A 23,966-nucleotide genomic window follows, 5' to 3' on the forward strand; every position below is an offset into this window, starting at 1 on the left:
ATGTATGTACCTTTGAATTGCAGAATGCAGTTCTGAGTTGCACTTGTTTTTAGCTTTTTGTAAGTTTAAGGACTTACTGAATTTTGATGGTGAATATATGTTTGACTAATTCCCACTTCAGATTTTTTAAAAATAAAATATTAGCCTGTAATCAGTATGTTTTATTTATTTTCATGTGCTATGCCTTTTATAGCAAGGACAGAATATTTGTTTGTTCCTTTGGTCAACATATCTCATGTAATTACAGTGGACTGTCTAAATTTCCTTCGTGTCAAACATGGTTTGAAATTTAAGTTGAACTATTTGAGTTATTATCGTCACCATCAGAGAGGTGTTTTTTTAGAAAGGGATTTGACAGAGCACAGCAATTTTCCAATTCATTTATTCAATAGGTACCATAACACCTAAAATTTGATAGTTGATTTTGATATCAGGCAACAAATGGTCCACTGGCTTGTTTTGCAAATGTTAGCAAACAAAAAATCTGCCAAAATTTTGATTAAATTCCTACTTAGTTACCAGAGGATGGAAATCACTTATAAAAAGAGATGTAAAGAAGTGAGAGAGATTTTAACTGTTTCAACTTCTGAGAAGTGTGTTTGCGTAGACAATTCAGAAATGTAATTTACATTTACTAATATTTCTTGGGGGAAAAAAGACAGATTTCATTATTAAACATCGAAATTGCAACTGGCTTTGAAGGAAGAGTCTAAATCCATCTGTTTAATCGCTCATATTTTTATTAACAATATCTTGACACTCGATTGAGCGAGAAAAGCAATTCATCATGGTTTTTGGTGTTCTCTCAATCTTTAAAGTTTTTTTAATTCCTTTTATTTTTCTTTTTCCAAGAGTATGCCATATATGTTGCTGCCCCTTATTATAGGGGGTGGTAATAAACAGCACTGGTGAAATCTTATGTTTATTATCATACACAAATTCTGTTGGTTTCTGTTTCTGAGTTATTTGTTGTTTTTTCTTTATTTTTTCTCCTTCCCCCTCATTTGCTCATGTCTTGGTTGGCGTTTGGTGGTGTATAACCGTGATTGCGTTACCTTAGCAATAACAATTGGTCGTCTTGGTTACGTTTGTCCTCAAGAGGTGGCCCCCATGCTACAGCAGTTTATAAGACCCTGGTGTGTATTATTCAATCTTTTTTTTTAATTCATTTTTCTTCACTCTTTCTTTCTCTATCTCACTTTTAGATATATTTTCAGTTGGTTACAAAAATCACAATCCTTAATCATTGCCAACCATGTGACTAATCTTGTCCTATCAGGTTTGTGAGGTTTTTCAGTAGCATCGTCATGTATATTTATTTTATGTTGTGGCTAACGACTAATTGATGCATGGGATAAGATTGTCACATGCTTGCTGTGTTAAAAAGCTTGATTATATATAAAAAGCATTTAAATATCCACCAGTAAAATAAAGATGCATGCAGATTCTATAAATTTAGGTTTTTGCATTATGTTTCTCTTTTAGAATTAATTTGAAAACTTAGATTGCATTAAGAAATACATGTTTAAATTTGTTATGTATAAAGATCTTTCGCTTGTTAATGTAAAAGTTAAACATCTACACCATACTGTATAATAATAGTTTCTATCGTGGCAGTATATCCTATGTTCTGCTTCTTTCAATTCAAGTCATTTTTAGTAGTGTTTAATGGAATACAAATCATAATACAGTTTTAAAAATTGGTAATTTACTCTTGGCTCAAGCTCATTAATAGTTTAAATGAGAGATTAAAATCAATTGTTATTACTTAGTTGTCATCTATTAGTAAGAGTTGTGAATTTCAAGGCTTTCACTGTATTGAAATTAGATGAGCCCTACGTAAATAATATAGGAAGTGTGAGAACTTAACCTTTATGAAAATTCTTTGAATATAAATATTATCTCTATTCTGGTGCTTATTCCATTAAATACTGTCCATTAGTATTGTAGTTGAACCTGCTTTTTACTTAAATGCTAAACTCAATTCTATAATTAATAGGTGCACCTCTCTGAGAAACATAAGGGACAATGAGGAAAAGGATTCAGCATTTCGTGGGATTTGTACCATGATCAGTGTGAATCCCAGTGGAGTAATCCAAGTAAGATGTTCATAAGGATTTAACTTTAAATGTTCTGAATTACGAAAATTTAAAGGAGGAAATATTTCAAAGCTGTAATTATAAAAATATTAACTATTCTTACTGAAGACACCGAAGTAAGTTACATGCTTTAAATGTTGTATGTTTCCTAATATCTTGAAATGATAATGCCTATTTTTATTTCCTAAATCTTTTTTAATCATGAAATATAATAGCAGATTGGGAGAAATAAAAGTCGTATTCTTGACTTGAATTAAACCAAAGCTTCTTTTATCCACCACATTCAGACCTCATTTATTTATTTTGTAAATGCCTCCTATCTGTGAATATCACTTTTCTGAGTTTGAGGCTATCTACACTTCAGAGAGCGATCAAATAGGATATCTGTTACTTAGAATCGAACTTAGATTAGAAACTCAGTGGTGAATAAAATAGAATACCAAATCAGCATTTTAACTGCTTTAATTTTGAGAGCTTATGATTTATTCATCATTACTGCATTTCCTATACTAGTTCATACTATATTTAGACATCTGTGGCATTTAAAACATTCTTTGGCAACAGTGCATGAATCTGATCAACCTCTGGATCCAGCTGACACAACAAAACATCAAGGAACATGTTGATTGACACTGTGTGTATGAAATCAACAAAATAGAGGCTGTGGGGCCCTAGGTTAAAGGCCCACATTCCTCAACAGAAAAATTGTAAGGGAAAGAATGTATGGAAAGGGCTTTCAAGAAAATAACCTTTCACTTCAGAGAAACAGGTGCTTTAAACATTTTTTAATTGAGACCTTTTGATATTTCCTATCTTACGCAAATTACTATTTCTTTCTTTTTTTTTTTTTTGTTTTTAGTCTTTTTTGCCATTTCTTGGGCCGCTCCCGCGGCATATGGAGATTCCCAGGCTAGGGGTCGAATCGGAGCTGTAGCCACCGGCCTACGCCAGAGCCACAGCAATGCAGGATCCGAGCCGCGTCTGCAACCTACACCACAGCTCACGGCAACACCGGATCCTTAACCCACTGAGCAAGGGCAGGGACTGAACCCGCAACCTCATGGTTCCTAGTCGGATTCGTTAACCACTGCGCCACGACGGGAACTCCAAATTACTATTTGTTAATTCAGGTTGTGAATTATCAGCTTATAAAATTCAAATTTGAAATTGGTTGTAGGCATTGAAAATTTACAAAGTGGAACTGGAAAAAAAAATGTTTTGGCTAATTTAAAACTTGCAAAACGTTAATAATTTACTTTTAAAACAAGCCAGTACTATCTGAAAAGATGGTCCCTAGTTGAAAAATAACCTTCTTGCATTGAGTTTCTGGTTTTTTTCCAGTGCTTAAGGACACTGTGTCACCTTAAATATGTTTTAAAGGTATCTGATACAATGTATACCATATTTGAAGAAGGAAGATTTTCCTACAGGGATTTTTTGTTTTGTTTTGTTTTTCCTTTTGAATTAACATTTAAGACAGAGAAAGTACCACACTATAGTCATGAAATCACTACCAACCTAGGAGTTGATAGACATTTCTGCATTTTACACTTTTATTTGAATATGATTAAAAGAAAATGTCCTGTTTTATTCTTCATGGTTAAATTTTTAATCACAGATTCTACATATATGTAGAGTTTAAAATTTTAACATCAGACTTTGGTATTTGGAAGACATAAGGAATCATTTTATTTGCTTAAATATGTCTTATGCACATATTTTTGTATTATTAGCTTTTGAAATTAATGAGGTTCTCTGAATTTAAGTCAGGTTTAAAGTAGTTGACATATGCAGCATCCATGATATCTTATATATGTTGACCTGTTGTTTCAGTATGGAGGTCAAGATTGAAAAATACTTAAATGAAGTACTTCAAGCATATACCTGTTATCAGAATAACCTCATTATCTTTTAAGTATAGTCTGAACATTGGGGTTTTTTTGTTTGAGTTAGTTGAGTTGGTGTTACTTCCAACTGCGTAATTTTTTTCTTCTAACTTAGAGTCATTCTGATTAAGCTTCTATCTGAAGATGGATCTTCAAGTTTAGATCTATTAATTCCTATACTTTAAATAAAGCTTATATTAAAAAATAAGTAGGAGCTCCTGTTGTGGCTCAGCTGTAACAAATCCAGCTAGTATTCATGAGGATGCAAGTTTGATCCCTGGTCCCACTCAGTGGGTTGAGGATCTGGCGTTGCTGTGAGTTGCATGTAGTTTTGCAGATGGGGCTTTTATCTGGCCTGTCTGCAGCTGTGGTACAGGCCGATTCGACCCCTAGCCTGGGAACTTCCATATGCCATGTGTACAGCCCTAAAAAGACAAAATCAGTGAATCAAGTTTGGTATATACTTAACTAGTTTTAAATTATTTTTAGACCAGTAAGATCGGCAAAATTACTGAACCCATAAATTAAAGTTTTTTAAATTGGTGCTTATTTTAAGATGCTTTCAGTCCTTGCTGATGCTACAAATTTACTAGGCTGTGATTTGGTTTGGTAATACAACATGAAATAAAAGCAGGTACTAAATTGTAAGTGTAAATCACTATTCCTTTTGATCATAGCTGATTTAAAAAAATTTTTACCTAGGAGTCTATTGATCTGTATTCTGAAATTTACAAATATATTTGTGTTTGACAAATATAATATCGATCTAAGGTATATTTCTTTTTAAACAAATTTTTATTAAAGTATAGTTATTTACAATGTTCTGTCAACTTTCGCTATACAGCAAAGTGACTCAGTCATACATCTACATATATATGTACACACACACACATTCTCTTCTTACATTATCTTCCATCATGTTCTGTCACAAAAAATAGGATATAGTTCCCTGTGCTATACAGTAGGATCTCATAAGATGTTTTTCTTGCTTGTTACAGGATTTTATATTTTTTTGTGATGCTGTTGCATCATGGATTAATCCAAAAGATGATCTGAGAGACATGTTCTGTAAGGTAACTAAAAAGTCTTTGTGATGTACATCTTGTGACTGTTACAATCCTAGTTGGAAATTTAAATTGTATTTTTATTTCATATGAGACTTAAATTCTTCATATCATTATTGGTAGACTGTATAAGCTTTTGTTCTTGGTAAAGTTGACTTGATCTTTTCTTAAGACACAGTAGTAACTTTGTATCAATAGAGCATGCACTTTAAAAATATTTTCTTAAGCAGTACCACTGATTTATGTAGTCCCATTATCTCATCTGTGCAAGATAACATATATTTTCGAAGATGGTGACTAAGATTTGGAATATTATACAAGCTATTGAACAAAGAAAATCTAAGTGATCACAACAAGGATTAAATTTGTGTTTTAGTGATACCCACTTTTAACTCCAGTCAGCCCTCAACCACAACAAAATAAGAAATAAAATGCTATTACACATTTGAATTACCCAGTATTAAAGTTTGCTTTCAATTTGAAACAACTTAATTAGGCATAAAAATTTCATCCCTTTGGTGAATTCTATATACCTTTTTGCTTGTTTTTCATTAGTTATGTCAGAGATGACATAAGAATAAGTCTGTTACTAGGACACTTGCTGGATTCTAAACTTCTCAAAGCAGAGTTCAGCAAATTCAGTGAGGTGCTTTTAGACAAGATACGGAATGGCGTAAAACCCAACAAAGTTTGAGAATACCTACTTTAAAATGAGTAAAATTTTAGAATAATAAAATTGATACTGTTTGATTTCAGAACCTGTGCAAATATGAGTTTCTCTTGTGTTATTGATAAATTAATGATTTTTTTACTTTTTGCAGATCCTTCACGGATTTAAAAATCAAGTTGGGGATGAAAATTGGAGGCGTTTCTCTGACCAGTTTCCACCTCCCTTAAAAGAACGTCTTGCAGCTTTTTATGGTGTTTAATCTCATACACTTAGGCTGCAGTCTCAAAATTAGGGGTAAGTTGTAAGAAATTTGGAATTTTTCAGTATGAAGAAACTTATGTTAGGACTTTAAAACTACTAAGAAGAATAAAAACTATTTGTATTTCAAGGAGGTTGAGTAAAACAGCCTCATGTTCTGTTGGACTTAATGTTACTTGAATGAAGGTTAGAATTTTTTTTTTTTTTTCAAGAGCAAACCAGCAAGCAAAATTAAATGCAATGCATAGTTCCACTTTGAATCCTAGGTAGAAGGAAATCCAAGTTGGTATGGCAGTTGGATTCCTCAACATTTTGTTAACTAATCCTTTCTTTAATTTTTACCTTGCAAGAGGTCACCAAACATCACTGTGGCAGGGTGAGATGATTTAGTTTAAAAGCATAAATTTATAGTCTTATATATCAAGGACTTCTATGTTGTAAGCTTTAGGGACAACCTAATTGGAATTGGAACCAGGTGTGGTCTCAATAGATATGATTTTTTTTTTTTTTTTTTTTTTTTTTTTGGCTTTTTGGCTTTTTGCCTTTTCTAGGGCCGCTTTCTGCGGCATATGAAGGTTCCCAGGCTAGGGGTCTAATCGGAGCTGTAGCCTCTGGCCTACACCACAACCATAGCAACGCAGGATCCAAGCCTCGTCTGCAACCTACACCACAGGTTACGGCAACACCGGATCCTTAACCCACTGAGCAAGGCCAGGGATTGAACCCGCAACCTCATGGTTCCTAGTCAGATTCGTTAACCACTGTGCCACAACAGGAACTCCATATTTATTATTTATTCAATATTCTTCATATTTTATTGAGCACCTACCTTATGCCCAGTATTGTGTTTTTAAAAGATCAGTGGAAGATTGTGTTTTTGATTTGGGGTGGAAGGAAGGGTAGTAAGTCCACTTGGACTCTTGTTTTTTGAGTTTTTCTGACTTAAGTAGAACTAATAGTTCTGGTCTTTTTAGCCTTAGTTTCCTCATTAGGTAATTATGGTATATGTGGTATTAGAACTTAGAATATTGCCAGACACACTAAGTTGGTTCAATACATGGCAGGAATATGGGTTAGTATGGTGAAGCAGGACACATTTATTCTTTGTTTGCTTTTTAAGGCCACTCCCAAGGCATATGGAAGTTCCAGGTTAGGGGTCAAATCAGAGCCATAGCTGCCAGCCTACACCACAGCCACAGCAATGCCACATCCAAGCCATGTCTGACCTGTACCACAGCTCATGGCAGTGCCAGTTCCTTAACCCACTGAGTAAAGCCAGGAATTGAACTCAAATCCTCATGGATGCTACTCAGGTTCATTACTGCTGAGCCACAATGAGAACTGCCAGGGACACAATTTAGGTTTTTCTCATGAACTGGACCATTTGACTAGAGGGCAAGACGTGTATTCAGTGTGTTCACAAAGCATACGCTTAACTTGAATTACTTTTTATGTCGAAATTATTGTTCGCATGCCTGCTTGCTTACTTGGAGCTAGATTTTAAACCTGGAAATATTTTAACATCTAAGTTGACTAACCTAAAAAGGACTTGCAGCTTCTGGAATGTCTCTGAGCACTTTGGGTGTGTTGTCTTACAGTGGTCTTGAGTCCTTATGGTTGTCTTGTGTATTTTATTTTATTTATGTATTTGTGTATTTAGTATTTTATTTTATTTATTATCTATTCATTTATTTATTTTTATTTTCTGTCTTTTTAGGGCTGTACCCATGGCATGTGGAGGTTCGCATGCTAGGGGTCAAATCAGAGCCGTAGCTGCCGGCCTACACCACAGCCACAGCAACACCAGATCTGAGCCGTGCCTGTGACCTACACTACAGCTCACAGCAACGCTGGATCCTTAACCCACTGAGCAAGGCCATGGGTCAAACCTGTGTCCTCATGGATGCTAGTCAGATTCTGCTGCACTGAGCCATGATGGGACCTCTGCGGCTTTAGTATTTCAGAAAAATGCTTGATTCACCTTATGTTAAATCAAGAGAACACAATAGATGAGAATGATTTTTCGGCATCAGCGGCCCAAAAGTTTAGAAGGGAACTGTCTTGAGCACTCTCAGATTAATAAACTCTTTATGGTCTCTGTCATTTAACCATTTATGAAATAACTGTGGTGATCATGTCCTAAGACAAGGTATGGAGTAGTTCTAAATAGAGATAAAAGTGAATTTGGTATTTTTTATTCCTGCCTTTATTGTTTTTTGGGGGGGGAGTGGTTAAGAAAAGTAGCTGCCTAATGCTTCTCCACAGATGGGCTAATCACCCTTTGTGAATTCACATGAACCTTCATAAATATCCAAAGGTTGGCAGGAGTAGTTGGTAAAGGTTTGTTATGAAAGGACCACTGTCAGGTACTAGTTAAAATCTCCCAGTTATCTATCTTTACTTCTTAATCTCATTCTCAGCATTAAAACTGAGTATTGAAAAGTCTTTATCAGGATTGCTGAGACTATAAGAAATGACTGAGTTAATAAATAAGGTCAAAAGAATTAATTGGAAACATCAAGAAGGCAGGTGTTAAATTTTTTTCTTTTGGGGGGGTATTTGCTGAATATTGTGTTTTGGTACAATGTGAGCACAGAGAATGTTTTCCTAAGGTAAAATATCTGACAACCAAAAATAAGTCATGCCTCTTTTTTTTGCTTAGTATTGGGGAAAAAAAAAAAAAAAGATGTTTTAGTTCTCAGTAAGGAAAATAATTGTCCTAAAGAAAGTACTATTTAATTTTGGAAAAAGGAAGGCAACTTGTTATGTTAAGAAATAACTGGCTCCCATTGGGCCCATTATGCCAGAGGGGATAAGGAATTAAACCGATGGGGATCCTACAAGGCATATTTCATCTGTGTAAAGTACTGCTCACCACTCTGTGTATGTCCCCAGTTTGGCCTCACTTTTCATACCGATGTGGGTATTAACAGTTGAGAGCCATAGAAGGAAACAACGTGGTTCTCATTGACTAGGCTAATCTTGGGCAGCTGTCCAATTTCTCATTTTCTTCAGGTAGAGATAGCATTGTTACTTGATTAAATTTCTGTTCCACTGGCTTTAGAAGAAAAGGAATTTTTAAGTATATAATCCTTCTGTTTTGTTTTCTTACAGGTCCTTCAGTCTTGGAGACTATGAGGGAGCCTCTGCACCCAGGGAAAATGTTACCCTTTACAGGGGGGAAGGGTAAACCAGTAGGGAATACAGTACAATCCCAACCCTACTGGGAGGGGCGGGAGGGAGGTGTTGCCGTCACTGTATTAAGTCGATGTGGGAAACGTTTTACCATCTGGAGCTTTTGTGGGTGGAAATCTGTCTCCAATTACAACTCTGCACTGGATGTGAAGAAGCAAAAACAAAACACAACCTATTCGATCTACTCATAAAACAGTACATTCTGGAATATTATGGGGAATTGTACCAAAACAAGAACCATATAAATGATGCATAGGGCTAAGAAAGAGGAAAAATTCCATAGTGCACAATAAAGGAAACCAAGAAGGGGGTTACAAAACAGTAAAGGTTTTTTTTGTTTGTTTGTTTTTTTAATTTAAAGGTTTTTATAAAATTTCCCACATGACGGGGCCTTGTTTTTGCATGCTGATGAGGAACTACACAGATGAAGCTAATAGAGTTAAGATCAGCTTGCCTACCCATAGTAGAAGGTTCTTGGAAGTTACAATTTAAGGTACCCCAAAAAGTTGGAAATGAAACAAATTTAAACAATGAAGCACCCCATGAAATGCCAAATGAGTCACTCCTTTTACCTTTGTAGGGTGGGCAGGGAGGGAGGAATAAATGGGGTTGGGCATATCAAACTAAAGATTGACATCTTGATTTTGCATTAAAACATTAATGTAGTGGATATAATTTGATGGTTGTATTTCATTAGATTTAATTTCTAGGCCAAGATGTTATTTTTAAAGTGCAGTTTAAGGTTCAGGCATGCATTCTGGCTCATAGTGATTGAAAGTACTTAAATTAGTGGGAAAGTAGCATGCTTGCATCACATAGAGTGAGATTGGTATTCAGTTACCTCTGTTGCGCCAGTTTGTGTTGCAGTTTACCAATTCAATATAGCCCTGCATTTAAAATTCCTTTTTAAGATTTGTGAATTTTATTTTTATTAAGAATATAGATATAAAGTACTGTAGTTTACAGCTAGGCCTTGAAATACTTTTTAGGATCTGTTAGGAATAAGATTGATATTGTATTGTGTGTAACCTGCACAATGTGGAAAGCTGATATACCTGTGCAAAATCTTTGCCTCTGTGCTGTCAGTGTGATGTGCTTTCTGCATGGTTATATACTACTAGTGATTTTATCAAAACTTCTAAAACTTAAATTACATGGTAAAAGATCTGTAAGAGGCTGCATAAATGTTAGTTGGCACATAAAGACAATTGTAGAAGTTGAAGACATGATTGCTATATTTCAATGTTTATTCCCACTCAACATATTGCCTTCTAAGCTTTCTTTTTTTTTGTTCAAAGCATGATCTTAAAGATATGTTTAAGTTAATGGATGTAATGCAGGGTTCCTACACTGTATTGGCGCATGTTGGTGGCCCTCTGTGCCCTAGATATATGCACACAGGGTGCAAGTAAAAAGCTACAGAGTGAAAGTTGGTTTGGATCCTCTTCATTTCATTTGTTTAGCTTTTCTGTTATTTTTCTCTACTTACATGTATTCCTGTGAATAAATCCTTGTTAAGTTAACCCTTTACTTTTCCTTCCATGTGTATTTTCTTATATACTGTGAATGTGAAAACCTAACTGGTACACTTGATCTTGTGTCCATATGAAAGTGCAAGTCTTTATTAATTTGGATTGCCTGAACAGTGTATCCCATGATGATGAAGGAAAATGGAGAGATTTTTCTTTTTAACTCTGCTGGTCAGAGATGAAGCCACACCTTTCCATTTTTCAATGCTGCATATTTAATCTGCAACAGAAATGTTAAGCCATAACAACCTTTTTATATTTTAGTTTGTCACCTTTGCATTGCAGAATAAATACTGAATAACCATTTTTATAAGCAGTTGCTCCTCTTTGCATGGTTCTATTCTTCTAAAGGTGTTGAATGATACAGCCATTGCACTGAAGTTTGAGCTGTATGTGTGTGAATTTATAAATACCGTTTTCAAAAAATTTCAAATGCATGGTAGCATGCAGAAAGGTTTTTGTTGTTGTGTGTGTATGTTTTTTTTTTTTTTTTTTTTTTTTTTTTTAACGTGTTCTTTCATCTTCTTTCCTCTACTTTGGCTTTGCAAATTTCAGTGTGTAGAGCCTGAAATTAAATCATATTTTATAGTGTCCATTTTTTTTTTTTATTGTAAGTTGGATCCAAAGGGTTTGTAGCATTTTGCTTTCTAGTACCATTGCCTCATAGGAGCTCAAAATTTTCTTCCTAGTCTTTAAAACCTGATTAGAGTAGCTAAATTCTATTGATAATCTGTAGTTTTCCAAAACTTTTTAGAATACGGGGGATATTTTAATATTCTGGAATAAGTAGTGGACATTTCAATTTGAAAGAAATGAAAAGATTCTTCTAAACACTTTAAAACAAACATAGAAAAACAACTTTCAATAAAGTTATCTGGACCGGATTGACTATTCTATATTGAACTGAAAAGCATTGTTACCTACTGGATTGAAATACTGATTTCCAATTACTCATATGTCTAACGTAAGAATGTGCCCATTTTGGTAGTCACTTAATGTGTTTTTTAATTTAAAAATACAAAATAAAAGTAAGTAAATATGGCTGACAACCTGAGATTAGGTTGGGTTTTTTGGTCTTACTCCCCCGTGAGGTTATTGTTTCTTCGTAATTATATTTCAGATACATAGTGTAGCATAGGAATTTGCAGAAGCCATTTAAGTTATCTTTTGAGGTAAGCTCTGATTTAGCATTTATTCTGATAACTCTTAATACATCATGGGATATATATATATAAAGCAACTTAATTCTTGTGGTGTAATCTTAATAGTTTTGAATGTTGACTGAATGTCTATGAAATCGTGAGTTTGTCTTTGTTACATTCCAGTGTTTCTGCCTCTTGGCATGCTTAAAGCACGGCTTACTTCATCTGCTCCTTACACACTAAAGTGCTGTTAGTGTGCTCAACTACAGAAATAGCCGCTGCTAAGTGATGTAGATTTTCTACTTGAATATTTTTATGTTGTAGGAACCTCAGGAGGTCAGTGTTTACTGTTTTATATATGCCTTCTTTTTCCTGTTTGAGCTTCTCTCTTTGAAGGATTCTAACAGAACAAAAGCTGCTGATCAACCTAAGTTGGAAACAGAAAGTGTATTTAATATAATTTAAGTGCATGTTTGGCAGTTCCATGTTATAGTCCATTAGTAAGTGAACTTAGTGCCACAGATATTCATTTATTCAGGAAAGAATTTTGCTTTTTTTATCGCCTAATCTCTTTAATAACTTCATACTGTATAAAAAAAAAACAAAAACACTTTTTTATATTTTTGGTTGGTTATTTTTCCAAATAATCAACATGTAAATAATCTTTAAGAGCCAGTTCTGATGCTTTACATTATTGCTACTTGATTTTGTGACGCAAGTTAGGTTTCAAAAGAATAGATTTTAAAACACTTAACCAAGCCATTACATCTTAAAAACAAAATAAGTAGCATACATTTTTGTAATTAACATATTGATAAACACTGTGATTTTTTTTTTTTTTTTTTTTGGTTAGGACTTTTTCATTGATCTGAATTGCTTAAATTGCATATATTGTAAAATAGGATCAGATGTATATTTTAAAATAATTTCAACTGACTTTCCTCTATTGAAATGCTTTGTCTACTCAGTTATAAAATATTCAGATACAAGTTTTATCTCAGGTGAATACTCTTGTATCCTTGCTTTGGTGACATGCTTATAAAGGGTCATCATACTATTCTTTTGGTTTTTTTAGTGTGAAAAATCCTCATTTAGTCTGACGTTCCAATCCTTGTTCTAGCAGACTATGGCAGTATAAATCCTTCCTGGTGAGCCCTTTGATATGTAGGCTTACCTTGAAAGTGAAGTCAGTTTGGTTCTCTTTTTCTCCAAACTCTTTAAGAAAGTGGAAAATTTTTTGTTAAATTACCTTTATTAAATTACCCTGCATAGCTGGAATGCCAGAATTAAACTAATTATGTCTTATACCCTTTAATCCAAATTTAACTTAAATCCTTTGCCATAAAGAAAAAAAGTGGGTTTTTTGCTTCATATAATTAATTTATATTATTCATATTGAATGTATTAACAGATAACGGTGCAAAAACATTCTTCCCTAGGGAAGGGTGTGTCGTGCATAACTGCAATTTAAATCCTTCCTTTAGTAATACTTTAAACTATACACAGCTTTGCTTATTGAATTGTTTTTGCAAATAATACAAGGGGAAAACACTGTTGCTATTTAGTACTGAAATGTAGACATTGAAATCTTGAAGAAACTAGTCTTCAGATTAAAGGCCTAAAATAATCTAGATGCAAAATCAAATCATAAAGAGTTGTGTAACAATACTGTGTAGTAATAATACCATGCAAAAGCATTGTATACCTACTTAGTACGTGGTCATACTCTATTAAATATGGAGATAATTCTAATGCTTCCTAAAAATTCAATTTTACATGAAAGTTTCATTCAGTTGTACACTTTCCAGGTGAATTGTGACTCATTTCTTCAGTGTTATATAGATCTTTCCCCGTTGGTATTATATGTAGAGGATTCTTTATCTTTATGCCTAATTATTATACTTATTAATTTTAAGGTATACATTTAAATTATAGCAACTTTATTGTGATTTGTATCCCAGAATGTATTGTTTTTTTTTAATGTATGCATGATTTTGAGGGAAGTTAAAAATGATTTTTTTTCACCTCTTGTACATTTTAAAACCAAACCAAATCTACTTGCCAAGCATTATATCACTGATAAAATAGTTTTCTCCCTTTTATTATTTTGTTCATCTATCATAGAATCCCCTTATGCTATGGCTTGGTATTATTCAGAATTAGCTATTTTGCAAGTCTAATTATCTTCCTAAAAGCTTACTGTAACATGGTTAGCCTATAAGGCAGTGTTGGTTCCCTCCCAGTACCAGTCTCATAAAGGGGTTCCCCTGTACTTTCCCCACATTTCTTCATTATTGTTTTTCCTCTGGAAATATAACCAAATTAAGATTGGATGGACTTTATGGAGATAATAATAAGACAATACTGTATAATTAATTTTACTTAATAGATTATCATCTGTGAGAAAAGATGTTTAAATGTGGTTAATGACTTCATATTATAAAACAGTTTTACACTTAATATTCATGTTAATATTGGGTGCAATAATTTAGTAGTTTTAGCTTTAGTTAGAAATAACTGGATCTTTCTGCTGACAACTTAGGTTGTATGAGTTATGCTTAAAAGCTTTAAATCTAATGTTTCCTGTACCTGCCACACCATGTTAGAATGTGTCCTTCAAACATATCCTCCTGCAACTTCTCAAACTGTACTAAATTGATATTTCTTGAAGTCAAACTCTGTGCTAACAGATCTTCATTTTAAATAGAATACGGTTTTAATTTTTGATAAGCTGCTGAATTTTAAAGAGAGTTTTTTGGGGCCACCAAATATTTTGGATCATGCAGAGAATATATATTGTACTGTAGTAATTTTGTATTTACATTTGTATGATGTGACATAATAGATGTGAATGTTAATCACTGCTTGACTATGTTAATAAAGTTGTTTAACTATAGATGTTTCACTCTGATTTTTAATGAAAGGAACTGAGCTTTCTTCCCCCTCCCCTCCCCAGTTTTGGGTCTAGATAAGATCTTGCATTGGTCTTTGTTATTTGGGTGGGGGTTTTTTTTGGTTGTTTTTTGAGGGGGGGTTGTTTTTTTTTTTTTTTGCTTATTGTGAAGATTGTTTGTTTTTAGCTTACACTTTAGTATGCTTTTGTTTGACATCATATACTTTTTTAAATTGAATGTTTTCTTAGTTGTATAATATAGTAAAAACCTGTTTTCCCCACATTTTTAGCTCCTGTTACTGATGTATTTCTGAATAGTTGATTCTAGGTTCAGCTTCCAGTGGGGGAGGAAGGCAAGATACCACTCTGCAAAAAAAGGAATTAAAGCTAAGTGAATTGGTGAATAAAAATTGGAAGGAAAGGTTGCACAAATGTGTATGAATGTGTGGCCTTATTAAGGCTTTCTGGTCATCCTCCAGAAAATAAGACTTGTAATTTTGTAAATTAATATTTATAGAAGGATTCAGGTTGTAATCCCTTATTATAGTTACATGTTACTAATTAAAAGTAAATATTGGAGTTCCTGCTGTGGCACAATGTGTTAAGAATCCAACTGCAGTGGCTTGGGCCTGTGGAGGCGTGGGACGTAGAGGTTTGATAACCCAGCCTGGTACAGTGGGTTAAAGGATCCCCTGTTGCCACAGCCATGGCTCAGATTCAGTTCCTTGCCTGGGAACTTCAAAATGCTGCAGGTGAAAAGTAAGTGTATTAATACATTTTTTCAGAGGAAGTGTGTACATAATTGTACTTTTTTTTTTTTTAACATCATGTTAGGGTTAAATACCGGAGATAAGATTAACTCTGCAAAAAAAAGGGGGGGTGGGGGGAATAAGATTCCATTTTTTTTTTCTGCCTTTTGTTACCTGCACATGAAAATATTTGAGATGCCTCTCTTGTGATGGAGAGGGGGAAAAATTGAAACATGTAGTCCAAAAACATCAAGAAACAAATTTTGTTTTTGTTTTTGTTTTAGGGCCACACCCACGGCATGTGGAGGTTCCCAGGCTAGGGGTTGAATCAAGAGCCGTAGCCATCACCCTACGCCACAGTATTCTGAGCCGGGTCTTCGACCTACCCCACAGGTCACATCAATATCGGATCCTTAACCCACTGAGTGAGGCCAGGTATCAAACCTGCATCCTAATGGATGCTAGATTCATTTCCACTGATCCATGATGGGAAAGAATTTAGGTTATAGAATTTTGGACTTGGATTGTGGGAGAAGATAATCAAAACCAGCGTAATTATTTAAGATTCTGATTTGCAGCTGCCATCCTAAAATGTGTCTGAAGCCAAAAGTCTTTGTAAGTCATTTTAACATTTTAGTGAAACTGAAGTACAAACTTTTAAGATGTTTTCACTTTATACTTGTGTTTGATCAGACAGGTGTTTTTACCTTGTAATGACTTCATGACCCAGCTGACTCCAGGTATTTGCATTACATGGGATTCCTTGGGAACGACTGGAAAGTTAAACTGCAGCTCTGAGCTTGGACTTCCCTCGTTACTATGGTGAATACAGAAACTGCTGAAGCTGTGACTGTCATTTTGTCCTTAATCTCAGAGTCTGGTGTTAATTTGATATAAAAGAGCCCCCTGAAATATCCTCATAGGTCTCCACTATTCAGTTCAACACAATTTGCAAATTAGAAATTCAACACAATTTCTAAATCATTGGCAAGAGTGATATGGGGGAAATTGTTAAACTGAGTTTGGTGCCAGTTATTACTGTATTCATTTCTATGAGTGTTATAGCCATCTTGTTCTGGCAATTTAAATTTTATACCAGGTATTCCTATTTAAGCTTTGTTACCTTTTGAAGAACTGCATTAATTTTAAGAAAGACAAGTGAACAATTTTAAATTAATTTCAGTACAATTACCCAGTGATACAGTGGCTGTTGGTGTTCCTCTGCACATATGAATAGTAAGTTTGTACATAGTTTTTAGTATCTAAATTTGCCTGTTAAATACACATGATAGTTATGCCATATTCTATTAACAGTTTACACAACCATCTTGCTATAGTTGGATGTTCAAAAGTCATTTCTCATTTTTCACTCTTAGCAATAAAGTTATGATGAATGCCCCTGTGCTTAAGTGTGTTCATACATCTGCAGCTGTTGTCTGGAATTGCTATGTTAAAAGGACATTTCCTTTCATAGAAAATTATACCAACTATCATATCCAGCATCAACTTCAATGAGTATTATCATGTGTGCTGTAAATTGTGATTTAAATAGCGTGATTTTCTAACTTTGTATTTAAGGAATTTTATATGCAAACTGTGTTTTCATATTACATATTTAACAAATATCTGAGTCTTAGGCTACAAGCATGGTTCTTTAGTTCATGGAGCTTACATTCTATTGTAGCAAGGCAGATGAGTAATATAATGTGTTACATGGCAGCAAGTGCCAGGAATGATGGTAGGTTGCTGTTGTAAATGGAGTGAGTGGACATGGAGGAAAGTCGGAGTCATTTGAGCAAAAGCTGGAAGACCTCTGTGGATGTCTGGAGCCAGCTATTTCAGGTAAAAGGAGCGATAAGGACAAATGAGAGGAAAATGTTGGGTATGTGTCAGTTTTGCCCTTGAGTAAAGGAAAGGACCATTGTAGGGTTATCTGGGTGTTTTAAAGGAGGAATCAAGATTTGCCAACATCCTAGAAATGGGTTTGAGGGAAGAAACCAAGGATACCTCTTGGGGTTTTTGACCTGACCTGAGCAGCTGAAAGCATGGAAATGTTAACTGAAATATGAAAAAACTGGACACTTGGATTGAGACAGCCATAAGAAGTATAGAGTAGGCAGTTTGAGTTCAGGGGAGATGATCTGGCTGTTAATAGAAAACCACAAGTCTGTAAATGTGCCTTACACCATGAAGCTGAATAATATCTGAGAACAGGAAAAATTAAAGATAAAAGACTAACCATGAAACTCCAACAATGATCTTAAGGCTTGAGGAAAGAAAACTAGAGGAGCACAGGGTATTCTGATGTATGGAACAATTTACTTTGCATTTTACATGGAGCTCAGGTTTTTTTTGGAATTTTTATGGCTGTAGAAGAATCAGAATGACGGCTATCTTCTCCCTCCAAGGGTTGAGAGACCATAGGCTTCCCTTTGCCTCAAGGCTAAGTTACATAGCTTTATTTTCTAAAAACAAATGTGTTCAAGAAATGTGGAAGCTTGTAAAGAGTGAGCAGGCAAAAGTGGCCTGCAGTAGATAACTTTGCTAAATGACTCTCAGCTTGTAGTCTGAAACTCAGAACATCCCCAAAGACTACCAACAGGTATTTGTTATTAGACAAGGCTAAAGTTCATATGAGAAAGTAAGAGAAGCCAGAAAATCTGTGAAAAAAGATAGTGTTGGTTTTTTAAACTGTAGCTACAGGAATTACAACTTCTGGTTCATATATAGGCAGATCAAAACAACTAAGCCAGGAAACATCTAAATACTTAACGTAAAACTAGTATACGGCACTTAAGGTAAAAAAAAAAAAAAAAAAAAAAAAAAAAAAGATGGATTATTTGACAAGTGTTGGCAAAACTGGGTAGGCGTTGGTTTAAAAAAAAAAAGTTGAATTTCTACCTGGACCTCATATACAAAAATTCTAGATGGCTCTAAATTAAAAGTACAGTATGAAACAATCTTAATGTGGGTAAGGGATTTCTAGGTATGACAAATCCCGAAATTAGAAAAGATTTATTTAAAAAGCTTAAGTTGTGCTTGACGAAGTAAATACTTCAGGGAAAGTTTGCAGCTCCTTTCACAGAAAATGATTAATTTCCTTGAATTATAAAGAGCTCCTACAAGTGAGTCGGACAACCTAGAAGAAAATTGTTGAATGTTTTAAGAGCTCACAGAAGACTGAATATGTTTTAAAGATTCTCAACTCAGTCAATTGAAACTTAGATTGCTTTCACATTGACAAAGTTCAGAAAGGCTTCTTGTCATTTTACCTAGGCAACAGGGAAATAGGAATTCATACATTGATAGCGGGAGTATAAATTAGCAGAGTATGAAGGGCGGTTTAGAAACATGCTTCTTTGACATCTAAATCATCCCCTCAATACCTAACCTATATAATAGGTAGCTCATAAACAAATGGAAAGTCTTTTCACATTCACTAAATTCACAAAAACTGAAAATGCCAGCTGTTAATAAAGATAGGTGACATAGAAACAAGAACCCTTACAATGATATTTTAGTGTAACTACTTTAGAAACCAGTGTGCCATTACCTAGTAAAGTTAAATGCTTGCATGTGCTGACTCAGCAGTAATCCTACCTTAAAACAAGTTCATATGTGTGCCAGAAAATATATGAGTCTGCATGTCAGCATTGTAAACAGCAGAAAAGAAAAAAAACCCAATATCCCATAGGATGGGTAAAATTTTTTAAATGGTCCTGATCAAAAGAAGCCAGTTTCAGTAAAATGCCTACAGAGAAATGATTTATATAAAATTCAAAAACAGACAACACTAAAAAATGCACACATAAGTGTGTTATACAAAATTAAGATGGTTACATTTTGGAAAGAGCTGAGGGTGTAATCATGAAGAGTTTGGTGGTGAGTACATTTTACTGTTCTTAAATGGTACATAAATATATACTCATGCATATTTCATATATAGCTTCCTAGCACCCGAGAAGATTTATCTGGTAACCACAAACTAGCATACTGATCTCCCTTTATGTCTTCAGCAAGCTCATCTTTTATAATAAAATCAGGCCTGCCTGGATAAAAAAGCAGGTAAATTTATGGTAATACAATAGATGTGTTAGCTCAAGTTTATTTCCTTCCAGCATACTTAGGGACTAAAGGTCCATGAGGGCTTTTGTTGTTAAACTGTTAAGGTATCTGGTACTTCCTACAAGATCAAGCAATGTGTCTATATTCACCTTCTGGCATCTTTATTGATAAACTTCTCTAGGTACTTTGTTTTTACATTTTCATTTTGAAGGCACGTTTTCCCAAATAGAAAATGTGTTTAAGATGTCTTCCTAACACTTGTTAACTTACCACAACTTAGATTTTAAAAAATTCAACTTATGTTCAGAGGCCCACTCTATTGAAAAGGAAAGAATTGGTGGTTACTGAGCGCTTCCTGCATGTCTGCTAAAATTTAACAAGCATTTCTGGTTTTAAGCCTCATCTCTTTTGTCAGCTGTAGGCATACACATTTTCTTTAAGCATCTTAAAATGAATTTTAATTTTCCTGAAATCCTTTTAGGACTAGCTTAAATAATGCCCAAATATTATAAATTCATAGTATTTCCACTAGATGGTGCCATTGACCTGTATTAATCATAGAATATTAGTACAGTATTTTGTAAGAACATAAAATACATTCATATAAGGAGCTCCTTAAACTCACCCTCAGTTAACATGACATTTTTACATGGAAAGAATCTTGAAAATTGTTTTCTTTACAGCAGTTTTTCTTTTTTTTCCTCCTTTTCTTTTTCAGCAGCCCCCAGAGCATATGGAAGTTTCCCAGCCAGGGATCAAATCCAAACTGAAGCTGTGACCCATGCCATAGCTGCAGCAACCCTGGATCCTTAATCCACTATGCCAGCCCAGGGGTCAAACTGGTGCCTCCACAGAGACAAGCCAGATCATTAACCCAGTGTGCCACAGTGGGAACTCCTACAGCAATTTTAAAATTTCAATGAACTTCTCCCTTAGAACACAAATCTTGCGGATGTTTCCTTAAATTCAAGTAAGGGATTGTGATCTAAGCAGGACATCTCAAACTTTAATGTGCAACCTTGTTAAAATGAAGATCCTGATTCAGTAAGTCTAGGTGGAGCCCAAGTTACTGCATTTCTAACAGATTTCCCAGTGATGCCTTGCAGCTTGTTTATGGACCTTACTTTGATTTAGCAAAGACCAAGAGAGTCCTTGGGAACCTGACGTTCCCTTATGACATCAGGAACTGAATAGATCACATTTCACAAGAAAGCAGGGGCTTCTGGCTATTTTGTTTGCTCAAGTGTCTTCAGTACCCTGAGCAATTCCTGAAACAAAAGTAGATGCTTAATAATTTTTGTTGAATGAAACAAATGGGGACAGTATCTAAGTATATGCTAATTCCTTTCATTTTCTTGATAGTCTATAACGTCAGCTCTATTATTATTCCTGTTCATAGAGAAGGAAACTAAAATTATATGTAGTGGAACCATGGATTTAAACTCAAATAATTGAATTTGTCACAGTGGCCCCAGAGCCCATGCTTTTAACAAAAATGCTATACTGCCACTTATTTTGAGGTACCCTGTCATTAACAAAATGTGAAGTCCCAAACTGATTCAGGCAATTACTGCCCAAAGGCCTGCCCTAATATATATGCTTTTGGTCACTTGTTCTTGAGAGACATGCAGCCCAACACTCAGGGTTCATGAAAGAAAATGCCACCAGTCCTTACCCCATCATCTAATTTGGTTAGATCTTGTAGCTTCCACCCCAAATTACAGGTGATCAATAAAGACAGGAGCCTCTTAAATTCCCCTACATATCCAGCAAATAGATTTATTTAACACCACCTACCTAGCAGGTCTTTTGCTGGGCCAGGGTTTTGTACTGAGACATCTCTGGCTTCTTCATGGGAATTGCCCTTCCAGTTATCATATTGTCAGAAGACAGTGTTACTTTACATTGTGTTTTTTTTGTTTGTTTTTTCTAATCTTCTGCAGCTACCACTTGATCTCATTTGCAAATATGGTTAAAAAAAAAAAAGAGAAAGATGAATATTTGAGATTTTTCTCCCTACCAGAAGTCATTCATAACTTAAACAGGAGCGGGTGAGTTTATTAATAAAGTTCATTTACTTGAACAAATTTCCTATAATTTTTAATGCTATCTGGCTGAAGCTTAAATTCCTATAGCTTTATATTTAACAATGAATATCCCAGTAAAAATATTTTTATTAAATAGTTCAAGACCCTTGGATATCTCAGCAAACTCTTAGCCTTTTAGGAAACATAAAAGACAGAGCCTGCATAAACTTAAATGTGCATAAGAACTTTCCCTACGTCTTAGATTTTTTTGTTCCCTGTGATTCCCAAGATCCCTGAAACATACATTCTCCACCACCATTCCCATACTGAATAAATAATTAGCCTAACTCACTACTTTGAAGAAGAGCTTACCGTATCAAAAACTGTTTCATTCCTAGAATTCTTTGGGGCCAAATCAAATTTTCACAAATTTCTATGCCCTCTGACCTTTCCCAGCTCACCCTCAACATTCTCTCAAAATTCCTGTTACACTGTTCCCCAAACACAGGAAGTGAAGAAAGCCTAGGGTCTTTGCAGGCTCTCCTCCCTACCTCTGAAATGCTCCTCCCTCTTTATTCACGCTGCTGGCTCCATTAGGTCGTTCATATTTTAGGGTGCATATCACCTCCTCACAAGGTCCTCTCCTCACCACCCAATCTAACGTTTCCTGTCCTATCTCCATTTTCACTTTTTGCATCACATTTGTTTAGTCATCGAGTCTCTTGAGTACTTCTCTGGTCTTTGACAGTTTCTCAGACTTTCCTCTTTTGTCTTGACCTTGACAATTTTGAGGAAGATTGGTCAGGTACTTTGGAGAATAGTTCCCAATTTTAAATTGCTGTTTTTTCATCATTAAGCGGGGATTGTGGATGTTTTGAATACTTCTACAGAGGTGAAGCATTCTTCTCACTGCATGATATCAGTAATGATACATGTGATGTGATATATATGTGCCTATCATCATGCTCTGAATGTGACTTAGAACTGGTGATGTTAACTTTGATCACTTTAAGATGATATCAGTCAAGTTTCTCTGTAATAAAGTTACTATTTTTCCCTTTCCATACTCCATACTTTGGAAGTGAGTCACTAAGTCCAGCCCACACTCAAGAAGAAAAGAATTAAACCTTACCTCCTGAAAGGGGGAGTATCTACATATATCATTTGGAATTCCTCTCTAAAGAAGATGTATCCCTTCTCCTTTACGTATGCATGTATTTAATCATTTATATCAGTATGAACTTGGATCTTTGCTTTATTCTTTGAGTTGTAATATAATACTATCACTATTCAGTTGCTCACATTCTTTTAGGGTTTTGACCACTGGTAGTACTATCAGGTTGGTTTCTGTGTCTTCTTGACATGCCCCCATCCTTTTTTATTTTCATTTTTAGCACTTACTTTCTGGCAATAAGTGATGCTCCAGGCTCACCTTGTATAGTTTCTGCCCCAGCCCCAGAATCAGTTATTTCTCTAAGGAGCCCTGGCTCCTTTACGGGAGAATCATGTTTAAAAACTAAGATCTGGGTGCTGGGTGTGCTATTGGTGTGTTACTGTTCCCACATCCTTTAAGTGGACAGAACAAGGAAATAAATGTGTGTATACTAACCCATGTATACGTCCATGCCTATATTTACTTCTATATCAGTATATAAATACAGTGGAGTTAGAGGTATCATGATAACTTGATATCAAGTTAATGTCAAGATGTCATGGCCATATCTCCAACTCTAATCCATTCTAGTCCTCCCTCCCTTACAACCTGCTCCCTGATAACTTCTTTCTCTGAAAGTAATAGGCCTGGCTTCAATTATCTTCAATGTAATTACTTTTTTTATTCAACCCTAGTAAACATGCACAGCAATTTCAGAATTATTAACCCATATCACTGTGAGAAACGAATTACTAGAGTCTAGTGTTTACATCTGGTATCCAGCCGTAAAACCATTTTCCAAAGTTACTTAAGTCAGCTCCTTTTTCTCCAATCCTCCACTGAGATAATGTCATGCGTGTGTGATACAGTCAGTCACTTGCCTCAGCCTGCCCTTCAGACTTTGAGTCCCATCTCCCTCAGTTCATTTTTTCAGTCTGTGTGCATTGAATGTTCTATAGGTTTTGATAGATATAACAAATCATTTCTCCACTACCCCCAAACCATACAGAACAGTTCCATCACCCTAAAAAATTTCCCCTTGCAGCCAACTACTCTGCCTTCCTCCAAACTTTAGCAACCACTGATCACTTCTCTATCCCTATGGTTTTACCTTTTCAATAATATGATATGAATGGAACCATAGAGTATGCAGCTTTTGAGCCTGGCTTCTTCCACTCAGCAAAATGCTTTCCCTTTTTTTTTTTTGGCTTAAACTGTGGCATGTGGAAGTTCCCA

The 23,966-nt window shown here is 35.0% G+C and overlaps 1 protein-coding gene across 4 annotated transcripts in view; it reads left to right on the plus strand.

Annotated features, from left to right (window-relative positions):
* TNPO1 (transportin 1) overlaps positions 1-14,739 on the plus strand; it is a 102,876-nt gene extending 88,137 nt beyond the window's left edge. For all 4 annotated transcript variants that reach the window (XM_085002424.1, XM_021076714.2, XM_085002423.1 and 1 more), the window contains exons 21-25: positions 1,061-1,136; positions 2,000-2,099; positions 4,984-5,058; positions 5,871-6,013; positions 9,092-14,739. In XM_085002424.1, the coding sequence (XP_084858550.1) occupies positions 1,061-1,136; positions 2,000-2,099; positions 4,984-5,058; positions 5,871-5,978 (359 nt within the window). In that variant the 3' untranslated portion in view covers positions 5,979-6,013; positions 9,092-14,739. The remainder of the gene's footprint in view (positions 1-1,060; positions 1,137-1,999; positions 2,100-4,983; positions 5,059-5,870; positions 6,014-9,091) is intronic.
* Positions 14,740-23,966: the final 9,227 nt, after the last annotated feature.

The sequence above is a fragment of the Sus scrofa genome, chromosome 16 (genome assembly GCF_054392235.1).
Source record: "Sus scrofa isolate SSC_HxYL_T2T_F1_AM1 chromosome 16, Sscrofa_HxYL_maternal_Yorkshire_Landrace_v2.0, whole genome shotgun sequence".
NCBI lineage: Eukaryota > Metazoa > Chordata > Mammalia > Artiodactyla > Suidae > Sus > Sus scrofa.